The sequence below is a fragment of the Ciona intestinalis genome, chromosome 1 (assembly GCF_000224145.3).
Source record: "Ciona intestinalis chromosome 1, KH, whole genome shotgun sequence".
NCBI lineage: Eukaryota > Metazoa > Chordata > Ascidiacea > Phlebobranchia > Cionidae > Ciona > Ciona intestinalis.
Genome location: NC_020166.2, coordinates 7,414,882 through 7,427,266, shown reverse-complemented (window position 1 = coordinate 7,427,266; position 12,385 = coordinate 7,414,882). Strand labels below are relative to the sequence as shown.

Below are 12,385 nucleotides of genomic sequence, written 5' to 3'. Positions count from 1 at the left end.
TGGACGAAACATTTTGATAATTGAAATAGAATGTATTAGGAGATAGACGTTTCTGCGATGGTGTAACTAGTGAATGGTGTATGTTGTAACGATTAATGATTCCTATGATTGTGGTACACTTATGTGAGCATTAGGCTACGATATAAAAAATAGTGGAACTTTAAACATAAAACAAATGTCATCATAGCTGTAGGTCAGCAATCAAGGCATTTAATCATTTCTTTTTAAAGTTTAAATATTTTACATTGGCTTTATTTAATCGAGTCTTTTAATTCATGTTTATCTAACTAGAGTGTTTTAGCTTTCTTAAACACAAGTTTCTTTATATCATCGTTGTGTATTTCATCAGGACAGGATGTTGGCCACTATATCAAGGTAAAGTAATCGAATATACCCTTCATTGCAAGTAGACTCTTCTTGACTCTTCCCTTCTCGCTTCTCTGATTTCAGAATCTGTTTCACAACTTATCCTAGAAGCAGAGATACGATTTTCATTCCTGTTAAAACTAGTGTCTTGTGTTTTTGCTCCTCTCAAACTAGACGACTTCTTTGCGCCTGTCAGCTCCACGCCTTGTGCGGATGACGGTTGTGCTCTCTCTCTTGATTCATCAGTTAAATAGTAATCACCAGTAGTGGGACACACACTCCTGAATCCGCGTGCGATCAGTGACCTTACATGGCTTGTTCTCAAACAGAAGATGATAATCGCAAGAACACCCTAGAAAATATTTTGTTTTGTACCATTCTGTCTTATTTAATCAGTTTTCTGCCGACTTTAAACATCCCATTTTGTTCACTAACTATACAAATAAATAGCACAAATGTACCTAAAGTTAAAAATTATAACCGACTTTATACTATTATATACTTGGTGTAGTACAATAGATAGGCCTAATAAATGAATAATAAATGAAATAACAGAAATTGAAAATAATGGCAAGTGATGCCAGTAAGGCATACTATGAATGTAAAACAATTTATAAAATCCTTCTAAACCCAGTATCGGTTAAAAATCAATGTCAAATTACTTCAGTTAATCAAATGATTGCCATTTCAACATACAGCCAACAAACACTACTTACCAAAATAATACCAAACACTCCAAACAATGTGTCCATAGTCACATAATTGCGTAACGGCCACTGGTCCCAACCCCCACGAATAAGACCGACAATAATAGTCACGCACATAAGAACAGACATCATGAAAATATTTTCCCCAAGTTGTTTCACCTCAACAAAGGATGACATGTAGCCTTGAAAACTAACCTGTTAATGTTAAAAATGTTTTCAATAGTTGTTTGAATAATTAAATGTAACTTGTTAGCCTCGCAGTAGGGCAACATAAGTTGTTATAATACAGAGGCTCTGTTTTATACACCTCATGCCCACTTACAAGTTACCACGTATGTAACTTTGTGGGTAATTACTTTTTTCAATGTATGGCTGACAGTTCAGACTTTAGAAGAACTCATATAGGGGGTTCAAACAATTGCTGTTGAATGCCTTTAAGGACACACGTGTTCGCTGTTATCTTATAAAGAGGTATACAACAACAAATGCAAAGTTACAACACTAATCTATGTATAAAGACCATGCCAAATAGCAAATTATAAACTTCTACACCGTCAGTAACAACTAAATAACCTTACCTCTATTTTTTCTCTGACCACAGACACAAGTATCGTTGCATATAATGATAGTAGAAGTGATGCAAGTAACATTAGACCACCTGGGATGGCAAGCCCATAATATAGAGCAGGTCCTTTGACCAGACAGGCATCACTGCTGGCGTATGCATTCGCATGTGGTATGATTGCCCCTTGAACTGAAATGAAAAGGTAGAATATGGTTCTTATTTTGTATAATAATAATAACTTTATTTGTCTCTTCGATTACAGTGCCGAGGATTTAAAAATGTTTTAAGCGAAAAGACATGATGTAGCCACAAAACAACAGTTGTTAAAACACACTTACAGTTAAAAACATATTTACATTTAGTTGGAAGAAAATAAGCGTGGACGATACACCTAGTATTTCAACTGCACAGTCCATTAATCAAGGCTTAATATCTAGTTTTAATTTTTTTTCGAAAACAATACAATACTGAAAGAAACATAACACAAAAGTTCATCAAGTCTGCCACATTTGAATGTGAGTATGGAACGCTAGGCTTGGAAATTTGTAAAATACTAATAAACTTAAAATTTGTTGAACATTTAATAACTACTGTCTTAACCTATAATGTGATAAATATTGTTTACTTTATTTGTGTACAGGCACTTACCATTTGTATTGAGAGGTTCTACAACCCCAACAACAGGTGCGACCACCACAACACACAGAACTATTGCAACAATGTAAACCAAGAGACTCCATCTAGAAAAGGCAAGTTATGTTGTTATTTTTGTGTAAATCTAATTTTTACGAACTTATTAATGTTTTTGAAATTTGCAACAACTTTAAATAACTATATGAAGTTAAATTTTGTTTATATGAATTATTGTAAACAGAAATCTATTAATAAGTTTCAGAGTTAATTTTCTTTACCAAAATAATCTTTCAAAACAATAGTCTTTGCTATTTGTTTTGCTTGTAATAGATTATGACAGCAGTTCAACGGAAAATGTCAACACACATAAACATTCTGATTGTTCTGCTGAATTGACGTAAGCAATGACTCATGACAAGGAAATGTCATCTAATTATTTCTTTAACAGGTGATGCGGCAAGTAGTTATTTTTATCTGTAATTGTGTTCACTCCTTTTTATGGTTGTGTGGCGACATAAGCATTTTTTTGTTCACTTTTTAAGTTTTGTGATTTTACAGTTTGGTTTGCATATTTTAAGTTATTATAACTGAACATTGAAATGCATGAATTATGCTATCTGCTTTTGTTTTTTTTAAATGACTACATTTGTTTTGACTCTGGACAAAAAACACATAGATATCTCATACAATAAAGTTACATGTCTAATGTGCTACTAGGTAAAATAAAAAAAAATGTAGCTCTGTACCATAACAGCTCCTGGACTTTTAATGAGATACGTCAGATTTATTTATGTTCCGAATGCGTTGGAGTTTGTGTGGGTGTATGTAAATAAGCTGTGCCATATTAATTGAGCTTGTATGTAAATATATGAGTGGGCTTTAGTTATGTCATCTCCGGTTTCCACTTGTAACAAGGTAAAAAGGGAATGAAATGAAAATGTGTGGTAGTATAAAGTCATCCAGCGAAAAAGGAGATTAAAATGGATGCACCCGTATCATTTCTAAAGAACTTTATATTTGTTATCAAATATGTAACCAAGTTGTTTAATTTTGAAAATTTGTTATCCGATTTTCATTTTGCTGCTTTTCCAAATGAACTTACTTGATAATAGCTGAGTTCCTTCTTGGCTGCTCACATTGTTTATAAAGAAGAATCCACTCCATTGGTCTCTTTAAACTTCTCATTGCTGAGAAAGATAAAATGGTCAACCAGCCCAGTGCAATAAGAAGGAATAGGTGATGGAATGATGCCACAGCAAGACAGTTTGGTCGTGGAAGTGTTGTCCATGTTGTGGAGGAGATTAAAAACATGACAAACACCATGGCTGCCCAGAAGCAGAACTGCGCGACCATATTTGATAGAGGATCATTACGTAATTGTCTGAAATAAAAAGTTGATGAAATTACTTATAGATCGTTTTTTTGTCGAATTGCAAAATCTTTGATTTTTGATGCTATATGGTTGATTTTAGTTTAAACAGAGTGTTTTGAACTTTACAGTGTATGTAGTAGATTATTGAGATATTAATATATATACACACACAGTCTACTAATAGGCTGTGGTATACCTAATAGCATATGGGCCACTAGAAATATTGTTATCATGAAATAAGTTTTGTATTTGACATGGTGTTTACAAATTAAGAGTTTTTGTTTGCTGTTTTGATCAGTACGTTTGTTGTTGTGACTTCCTGGAAAAGTTACAACAGATACTTTAGTTGTCATGCATTGGTTAGAATAAAGTGTGGTTTCAATAGATAACTCCCACTTATTTTAAAATGGTTTAAAAAAAGTTTAACTTTGAATTCTAATTCTCCATTGCCAGTATAGGCTAATCTTTAGATTTAATAATATCTTCACTTACTTGAAAAGTAAGTGAACAAATGCAACTACAAGAAGACCAAATATGGCAAAAGCACATCCCACAATGTAGATCGTTGTTGGTCGGGGAGAACTCACTGGTGTAACAGTAACCTGAGAAAAATAAGTATGTTAAAAGTAAAAATCAACTGCTAAAATCAGTGAAAAAAAAAAACAAAAAAAAAAAAAAAAAATTTATTGGCATGCTTATAAAAATATTATGATGGTGTGCAAATGAGAAACCGTGTTGTAATTAAATTAGTTTCCCTTGTTACAAGTATATTTATTGAGTTGCAACCATTTTTCGCAATTTCTTTTGTAAAATATTTAGCAAGAACAGTATAGCTGTATTGTCACATGTATGTTTTTGTATTATTGTACACAAGATATACTTTCTCACCTGAGATATTAGAGCTATCGATGTTAAATGTGTAACTTGGCAAGTCTGGGTTGTAGAACTTTGTTGACCCGGTGCTATCTGTATGCCAGACTGAGAGTATGTGTTGGTTGTTGTGTCCAAGAACACGCAAACAGATAGAACCGTTTTGCTTGTTTGTGCCTGCAATTAACAAAAATAAGGTTGCAGACTAGGTAGAAATGAAAAGTTTTTAACAAGTAATTCTTGCTAATTTTGATGAAGTAAGTTACAGAAGGGGCTCTAGTAAGAATCTTACAATAAGGGTTGGATAGTCTAAAAAATTAAAAATAGACGAATACTTACAACAAAGCAAATTACGCTGTTTTATTACTGCTTAAAAAAAATTTTTGTAGTCCTTTATATATGTAAGTATGTATATGTAACTTTCTTAAGTAGTCCTTTATAAATGTAAATCATATAACCTACCTGATCTGGAACACTTGTTAGTTTGCTTGATATATCCCAGTTAATTTCAATAGGCGGGTCTAAGTTTTGTATTTTGCTTGCTCCAGATGAGGTTCCAATGTTCAAACTGACTACATTTCCTGAAGTGTAAAAGGATTGTTATTATATTGTCCTTAGTAATCAAAATTCAAGTTTTAATACTGTTTTTTTTATTTATTTGGTTAATTTAGTGAGGACTTTTTTGATGTAAGTAATTACAATTGCTCTCTGTTAAGTTTTAATATGAGGATTGTATTTTTGAAGCGATATGAAAACATTTTCAGCTAGGCGGGCTGTACGATGTAACAAATACAATTGTAAGTCTAACTACAAATTTGAAAATTGTGTTAGCAGTGGTGAGTCATACAATAAAGTTGTCATGTCTAAACACAGATTTATTTAAGTAATTACCTGTGACTGATCCTGGTATGTTTGCTGGTGCAGCTGGATAAAGGCTTTTGTCTGAAACCATTGCAAGTACTCTGACAGGTGCACCCCCTGTAGATGGAAATGCAGATTTTGGAATAGTGATGCCACTTATCGCTGCATCTGATGATGATGATAAGGCAACAGGTGTGATTGTTGCATCACTGTCAACACTGACCACAGAAACAGTTGCTGTTAGAGTTTTTGATCGGATGGTCACATTTTCTGAAAAAAAGTACATTTAATTTAACATGGTAACTTTAATTGAGCTAATGGCCCGATCCCGACCTAAATCCTAAGACACATAACATACCACACTGCTAGACCTTACTCAAATGGAATAAAATTTAAGTTATTAAGAAAATATCAATCATATATAATATAAATTCTGATATTTATTTGAATTTTATGTTTATGTCAATTGTATAAGAAGTAAATATCATTAAATGATTCTGTTTAGTAGTGAACTTTTTCAAAGTCAACTTACAATAAACTTTCTTCTAAATACTCGTAATAGACATTGAAAATATACACATAGAAAACGTACAATAAAAATAGTCAATAGATATGGAAAATGTACCTCCACTTTTAAGTTCAACTTTGATAGCAAACTGTGCAACCAATTCCACTAAAGCAGAACCACCCCCAACTTGTGTGCTGTTTTGCAAATTTTCCACGACACCAATTACTAAATTCACTTCGCTCACAGATGTCTGTTGTGGTGAAATTACATTTGATTATTAATTGTAATGCTAGTTTCGGTCATTGTTGGATTTTTTAAATACTGTAAATAAACATAAAACATAAGAAACGGTACACAGCCTAGTTTTTTTTCTTCAAAAAATAACAGTTTGACCAACCAAAAAAAAAACAGTTTGTAATACCCCTTGAAATGCTAGTTCAGTACAAGGTTTTGGATATTTTAAATACTATAAATACACAGAAGAAGCTGTGGACAGGCTGATATTTTGTTAAAATAATCATGCAATTTAACCAATAAGTAATATAAACATTGCTCTTAGATTTATAATTTCTGTAATCTGTGTTGTCTGTTAGTTTAATTATTCTTATAACCTGTAGATCACTTACTGAGTTTGCAGTAGCAACACTTGAGGTCAGAAAAACTTTAATATTCTCAACATCTGTTGCAGAAATATTAGAAGCACTTGAAAGCAAGAAAACAGTCTCAGCTTTTTTAGACAAAGTTGCGTTTGCCTGCAAAAATAAATCAGGATATCATAAAACTCTACTAGTTGACCAATAATGTTGTATTGCCTTTAGTGTTCTCAATGCAAAAAGTTCAAGTCACTTTAGGACACACTTAAATGATATAATAGGAATTTATGCTTACCCACACTTACTTATTTAAACTATTCTTTTATTTTTGATAATCTGGAAACCTCATGCATTTTTACTATTACCCAAATGTTTAGCAATTGTCGGTCAATGTAACCTTTTTATTCCCTTACTAAATCCATATAAAATTAAACTGTAGTTTGCTTATAGGCACTCACCAATGAGCTGAGAGTACTTTCTGTTGAGGCACTACAGGCAAGAACAGATGGTTCTTTCCATGCTCCACCAGCAAGACAGACCCGAGTTGCTATTGCACGGCCTGTGAAGAAACACTTAATAAGTAAAACTAATTCATATAACTCTTTTTACAAAATATAAATTGTTCCTAAAATACGAATTTAAAAATCGCTTCATGTGTTTTGTAGGAATTTATGAATTTTTTTTTTTAATATTAAACAAAACATTACCTTAGTAATGTTACAGGTCTATACATTTTAAAGCCTAGTTTTATTACTTTAAAAATTCTCTTACCATCACTACATCTCTGGGTAGAACTTGCTACTGCATTTATTGCTGTCATGTTGAATGTAAAGTTTCCTTCAGCAAGTTGTATTTGTTCAAAGGTACAAAAAGTCACAACAGTTGCTGCTGTACTTGTCACATTTATGGTACTTGATTCTGTGGTTGTTGCCCCACCTGGAAAAAATTACATCTGTTTGTTAGGCATTAATCCAAATATACTTGTTAAGCCAATGCTTACCTGTTGAAACATACGAAGTAGTAGATTGTGCTGGTGCTGGGGTTGATCCTACTGTTGTTCCAGATGGTGCGACTGTTGTTGCCACACCAGACGTTTGGTTTCCAGATGGTGCCACTGTTGTTACAACACCAGATGTTTGGTTTCCAGATGGTGCGACTGTTGTTGCCACACCAGATGTTTGGTTTCCAGATGGTGCGACTGTTGTTACCACACCAGATGTTTGGTTTCCAGATGGTGCAACTGTTGTTACGACACCAGATGTTTGGTTTCCAGATGGTGCCACTGTTGTTGTAACACCAGATGTTTGGTTTCCAGATGGTGCCACTGTTGTTGCCACACCGGATGTTTGGTTTCCAGATGGTGCGACTGTTGTTACAACACCGGATGTTTGGTTTCCAGATGGTGCGACTGTTGTTACAACACCAGATGTTTGGTTTCCAGATGGTGCGACTGTTGTTGCCACACCAGATGTTTGGTTTCCAGATGGTGCGACTGTTGTTGCCACACCAGATGTTTGGTTTCCAGATGGTGCCACTGTTGTTACAACACCAGATGTTTGGTTTCCAGATGGTGCCACTGTTGTTGCCACACCAGATGTTTGGTTTCCAGATGGTGCCACTGTTGTTACGACACCAGATGTTTGGTTTCCAGATGGTGCGACTGTTGTTACAACACCAGATGTTTGGTTTCCAGATGGTGCCACTGTTGTTGCCACACCAGATGTTTGGTTTCCAGATGGTGCCACTGTTGTTGCCACACCAGATGTTTGGTTTCCAGATGGTGCGACTGTTGTTGCCACACCAGATGTTTGGTTTCCAGATGGTGCCACTGTTGTTACGACACCAGATGTTTGGTTTCCAGATGGTGCGACTGTTGTTGTCACACCAGATGTTTGGTTTCCAGATGGTGCCACTGTTGTTGCCACACCGGATGTTTGGTTTCCAGATGGTGCGACTGTTGTTGCCACACCGGATGTTTGGTTTCCAGATGGTGCGACTGTTGTTACAACACCAGATGTTTGGTTTCCAGATGGTGCCACTGTTGTTGCCACACCAGATGTTTGGTTTCCAGATGGTGCGACTTGTTGTTGCCACACCAGATGTTTGGTTTCCAGATGGTGCGACTGTTGTTGCCACACCAGATGTTTGGTTTCCAGATGGTGCCACTGTTGTTGCCACACCAGATGTTTGGTTTCCAGATGGTGCGACTGTTGTTGCCACACCAGATGTTTGGTTTCCAGATGGTGCGACTGTTGTTGCCACACCAGATGTTTGGTTTCCAGATGGTGCGACTGTTGTTACCACACCAGATGTTTGGTTTCCAGATGGTGCCACTGTTGTTGCCACACCAGATGTTTGGTTTCCAGATGGTGCCACTGTTGTTGCCACACCAGATGTTTGGTTTCCAGATGGTGCCACTGTTGTTACCACACCAGATGTTTGGTTTCCAGATGGTGCGACTGTTGTAACACCAGATGTTTGGTTTCCAGATGGTGCGACTGTTGTTGCCACACCAGATGTTTGGTTTCCAGATGGTGCCACTGTTGTTACAACACCAGATGTTTGGTTTCCAGATGGTGCGACTGTTGTTGCCACACCAGATGTTTGGTTTCCAGATGGTGCGACTGTTGTTGCCACACCAGATGTTTGGTTTCCAGATGGTGCAACTGTTGTTGCGACACCAGATGTTTGGTTTCCAGATGGTGCGACTGTTGTTGTAACACCAGATGTTTGGTTTCCAGATGGTGCCACTGTTGTTGCCACACCAGATGTTTGGTTTCCAGATGGTGCGACTGTTGTTACGACACCAGATGTTTGGTTTCCAGATGGTGCGACTGTTGTTAACACCAGATGTTTGGTTTCCAGATGGTGCAACTGTTGTTGCAACACCAGATGTTTGGTTTCCAGATGGTGCGACTGTTGTTGTAACACCAGATGTTTGGTTTCCAGATGGTGCCACTGTTGTTGCCACACCAGATGTTTGGTTTCCAGATGGTGCGACTGTTGTTGAACACCAGATGTTTGGTTTCCAGATGGTGCAAATGTTGTTGCGACACCAGATGTTTGGTTTCCAGATGGTGCGACTGTTGTTGTAACACCAGATGTTTGGTTTCCAGATGGTGCGACTGTTGTTGTAACACCAGATGTTTGATTTACAGTTGAACTGGTTGAATTAATTAACGATCCTTGGTTAATGGAAGGTGTTGTTGCATTTGATCCTATTGTTATGGCGAGCGTTGGGTTTGCAGTTGTTAAATTACCAAGTAATGTCATGGGCGTTGTTTGAGTGAATATGGTCTTATTTGTCGTCGTAATCATGGAATCTGCAACGAAATCGTTGTGAACTGGTTTAATTGTTAGTGGCTTACTTCAACACGCATCAGTCCGTCTACTATTTAAAATTAAAAATGTTAATAGATTTCTGCAATTGTCCATTTAGATTTTTGAAATGTGGTTGGTCTTAGGATATAAACGTTTAACTGGTCTTCAGTTACATTCGACCATCTGTTTTGCGATGTCTATTATACCTGTAACTGTTGTTGTGTCAGCACCGTCACCGGAAAACCCAAACGAGGACGTTTCATTGCTTGTCGATGCTGTGGTCAGAATAATAAGAACATAATATATAGTAGGGTGGGAAAATTCAAAGAATTATAAATATCCTCACGACTCCCATAAATCGTTGTTAATTGTTTAAAACACGACCAGGATATTTAGATATTATCTGCTCAAGGTGTCCCATCTCCCCAACCCTACTATATATATAGTACCAATTTTCGTAACCGTCGGTATATAATAACAAATGCAGTATAGACGGAGTTAAGGGGAAAGGGACATTTATACAGTTTTGGCGAAAGAAATGTGATGCAAGATTCTTAGACGTACTTATACGATTCATACATAAACGTTTAGCATATACGAAGATGTGAATCACTCACTTAGCATATATATGGTTAATGTGAGTCACTTACTTGCTACTGTTGTGATGTCAGCACCGTCGCCGGAAAATCCAAACGTAGAAGTTTCATTACTCGTTGTAGCTATAAATAATTTGTTTTGAATAGTTATAAAAATAACACGCAAATTAAAGTTGTTGAAAAAAGGGCCCGACCGAAAATTTACAGTTTTTAGCGGGACAAGTATGTAACTTATATTATAGGCTATAGTGACAATAATGAACATTTCTTGTACTTGCAACTGTTATCGTGTCTGCACCGTCGCCAGAAAAACCAAACGAAGACGTTTCATTGCTTGTAGTGGCTGTAACACATAGTATATATGGTATTAAATTTGAACTTAAAGAATAGACTTGTTTGTTTAAGATAATTTATTTACAGTTTTTTTTTGCGTTTTAAACTAATTGATAAATGTCGGGGGTAATTTAACGCGTTTATTCATGAGCCATTTTTATGTGTTATGGATGATAAAAGTATAATGTCAATCTATTACGTAGCATGCGCGTATTTCTAGATTTGCAAATACTGATGCACTTCCAGTTAAACCACAAGAAGTACTTAGAACAAACAAACCGGCTACTTAACTATGGCTTATAACGAAATACTTCCACGACGTTATGTTTTCTGCTTACCTGCCGCGGTTGTCATCACGCCTGCTGGGGTGGTATTTGTTGTGTTTGATGCTGCAATACAAATTCCTGTTAATGTTTGTACGCTTGTCATTAAAGTTACGTACAAAACTTGTCATTTAAATTACAAGAACTGCTTGCGCGCCTACACCCTTCAAACATGTAAACAGAGATTGTGCATAAACCAAACTAAAGCAGGTGTGGCATATATGGTAGGGCGGGGGAATATGGGACACCATTCTAATCTATTTTACCTCCCATTTGGTAGCAAGCAAAAAACATTCAAAGATTTATAAAACCGTATCCTTGTGACTACCATAATAGACTGTTGTTAAAGGACAACGCTATAAAGTAGACTTTGACTTTGAAAATTATTTGCGTTAGACGAGCAATCGTAGATAATAAATATTTATTAAATGATTAAACTATATGTATTAATTAAATGCGTCTGCAAAAGAAGAATTCTTGAAAAATCGTCAACCGTTTTTGAGATATCGCTAAAAGAAAATCGTTAGCACGCTATTTTTCATTGTAAAAGATACACCACGCACAATCAAGAAGCACCAGTGACGTCACCAGTAAAAATGTAAGAGACAATAACTCGAAATCGGTACCGTTTTAAAAGGAAAAATTGAAATGGTAGATTTAGCTTGGTAAGAACCATCTAAACACCATTTAAAAATTTTGACTTTAGTTTAGCACTTGTTTAAAACACGATCAGGATAGTTGGATATTATGTGATAAAAATGTCCCGTCTTCCCCCAACAGCCTACTATAATATTTTTGTTTTGTCTTCTTATCACAACCATAAACGTGTTAGCCTTCGGTGATGTTTTCGTCAGCATGTATAGCTTTTATTGGTTTATTCATACTCTTATTTAATGCGAAGTGATCGTTTTGTTTAATCTGTGGTCACAAATCGTCTTTTCTAAATTATTATGTATTAAACATTTCTATTACTGCAAGTTCGCGGCAACTCGTAAGTGTGTGCAAGGTGTATGGACCAACTTTAAATTAACTTTAAAAAAAAATCAATTTAACATTTAAACATTTTTAACATGTTAAGTAAATTTACACTGTAAAAAACAAAACTTCAAAACTTCTTAAAATCTGGATTGCGGCGTTAATATAAAACCATATTTCGGCTTTATGTGTGTACAGAAAAATCAAACATTTATAAATCTAAACTTACCATTGGAAACTGTCCAGAACAATCCCACAATCAAAATGCAGAAGAATTTCATTTTTTTATTTCCTTCTCAATACCTTAATAATATTCTTTTTTTTAATTGTATTTTATTTAAAAGTTTAAAATTGTATTTAAA

At 35.5% G+C, this 12,385-nt stretch overlaps 1 protein-coding gene across 1 annotated transcript; it reads right to left on the bottom strand.

Annotated features, from left to right (window-relative positions):
• Positions 1–11: 11 nt before the first annotated feature.
• Positions 12–11,154, bottom strand: LOC104265351 (uncharacterized protein PB18E9.04c-like). The gene is made up of 19 exons (XM_018813340.2): positions 11,064–11,154; positions 10,667–10,735; positions 10,447–10,515; positions 10,003–10,071; positions 9,736–9,798; positions 7,476–7,799; positions 7,247–7,411; positions 6,934–7,034; positions 6,509–6,634; positions 6,000–6,132; positions 5,405–5,644; positions 4,976–5,094; positions 4,532–4,690; positions 4,136–4,245; positions 3,374–3,652; positions 2,287–2,378; positions 1,652–1,827; positions 1,083–1,268; positions 12–718 (listed from the first exon to the last, which is right to left on the bottom strand). Exons 1-19 carry the CDS (start codon positions 11,152–11,154, stop codon positions 398–400), a joined length of 2,892 nt encoding a protein of 963 aa, XP_018668885.2. The 3' UTR covers positions 12–397.
• Positions 11,155–12,385: the final 1,231 nt, after the last annotated feature.

Coding starts and splice junctions, on each gene's coding strand:
- LOC104265351 (XM_018813340.2), bottom strand. CDS start 11,154: ATGACAAGCGTACAAACATTAACAGGAATTTGTATTGCAGCATCAAAC. Junction 5,095..5,404: donor CATACCAGGATCAGTCACAG/GTAATTACTTAA, acceptor TTTACACTTCAG/GAAATGTAGTCAGTTTGAAC. Junction 4,691..4,975: donor TAACAAGTGTTCCAGATCAG/GTAGGTTATATG, acceptor TGTTAATTGCAG/GCACAAACAAGCAAAACGGT.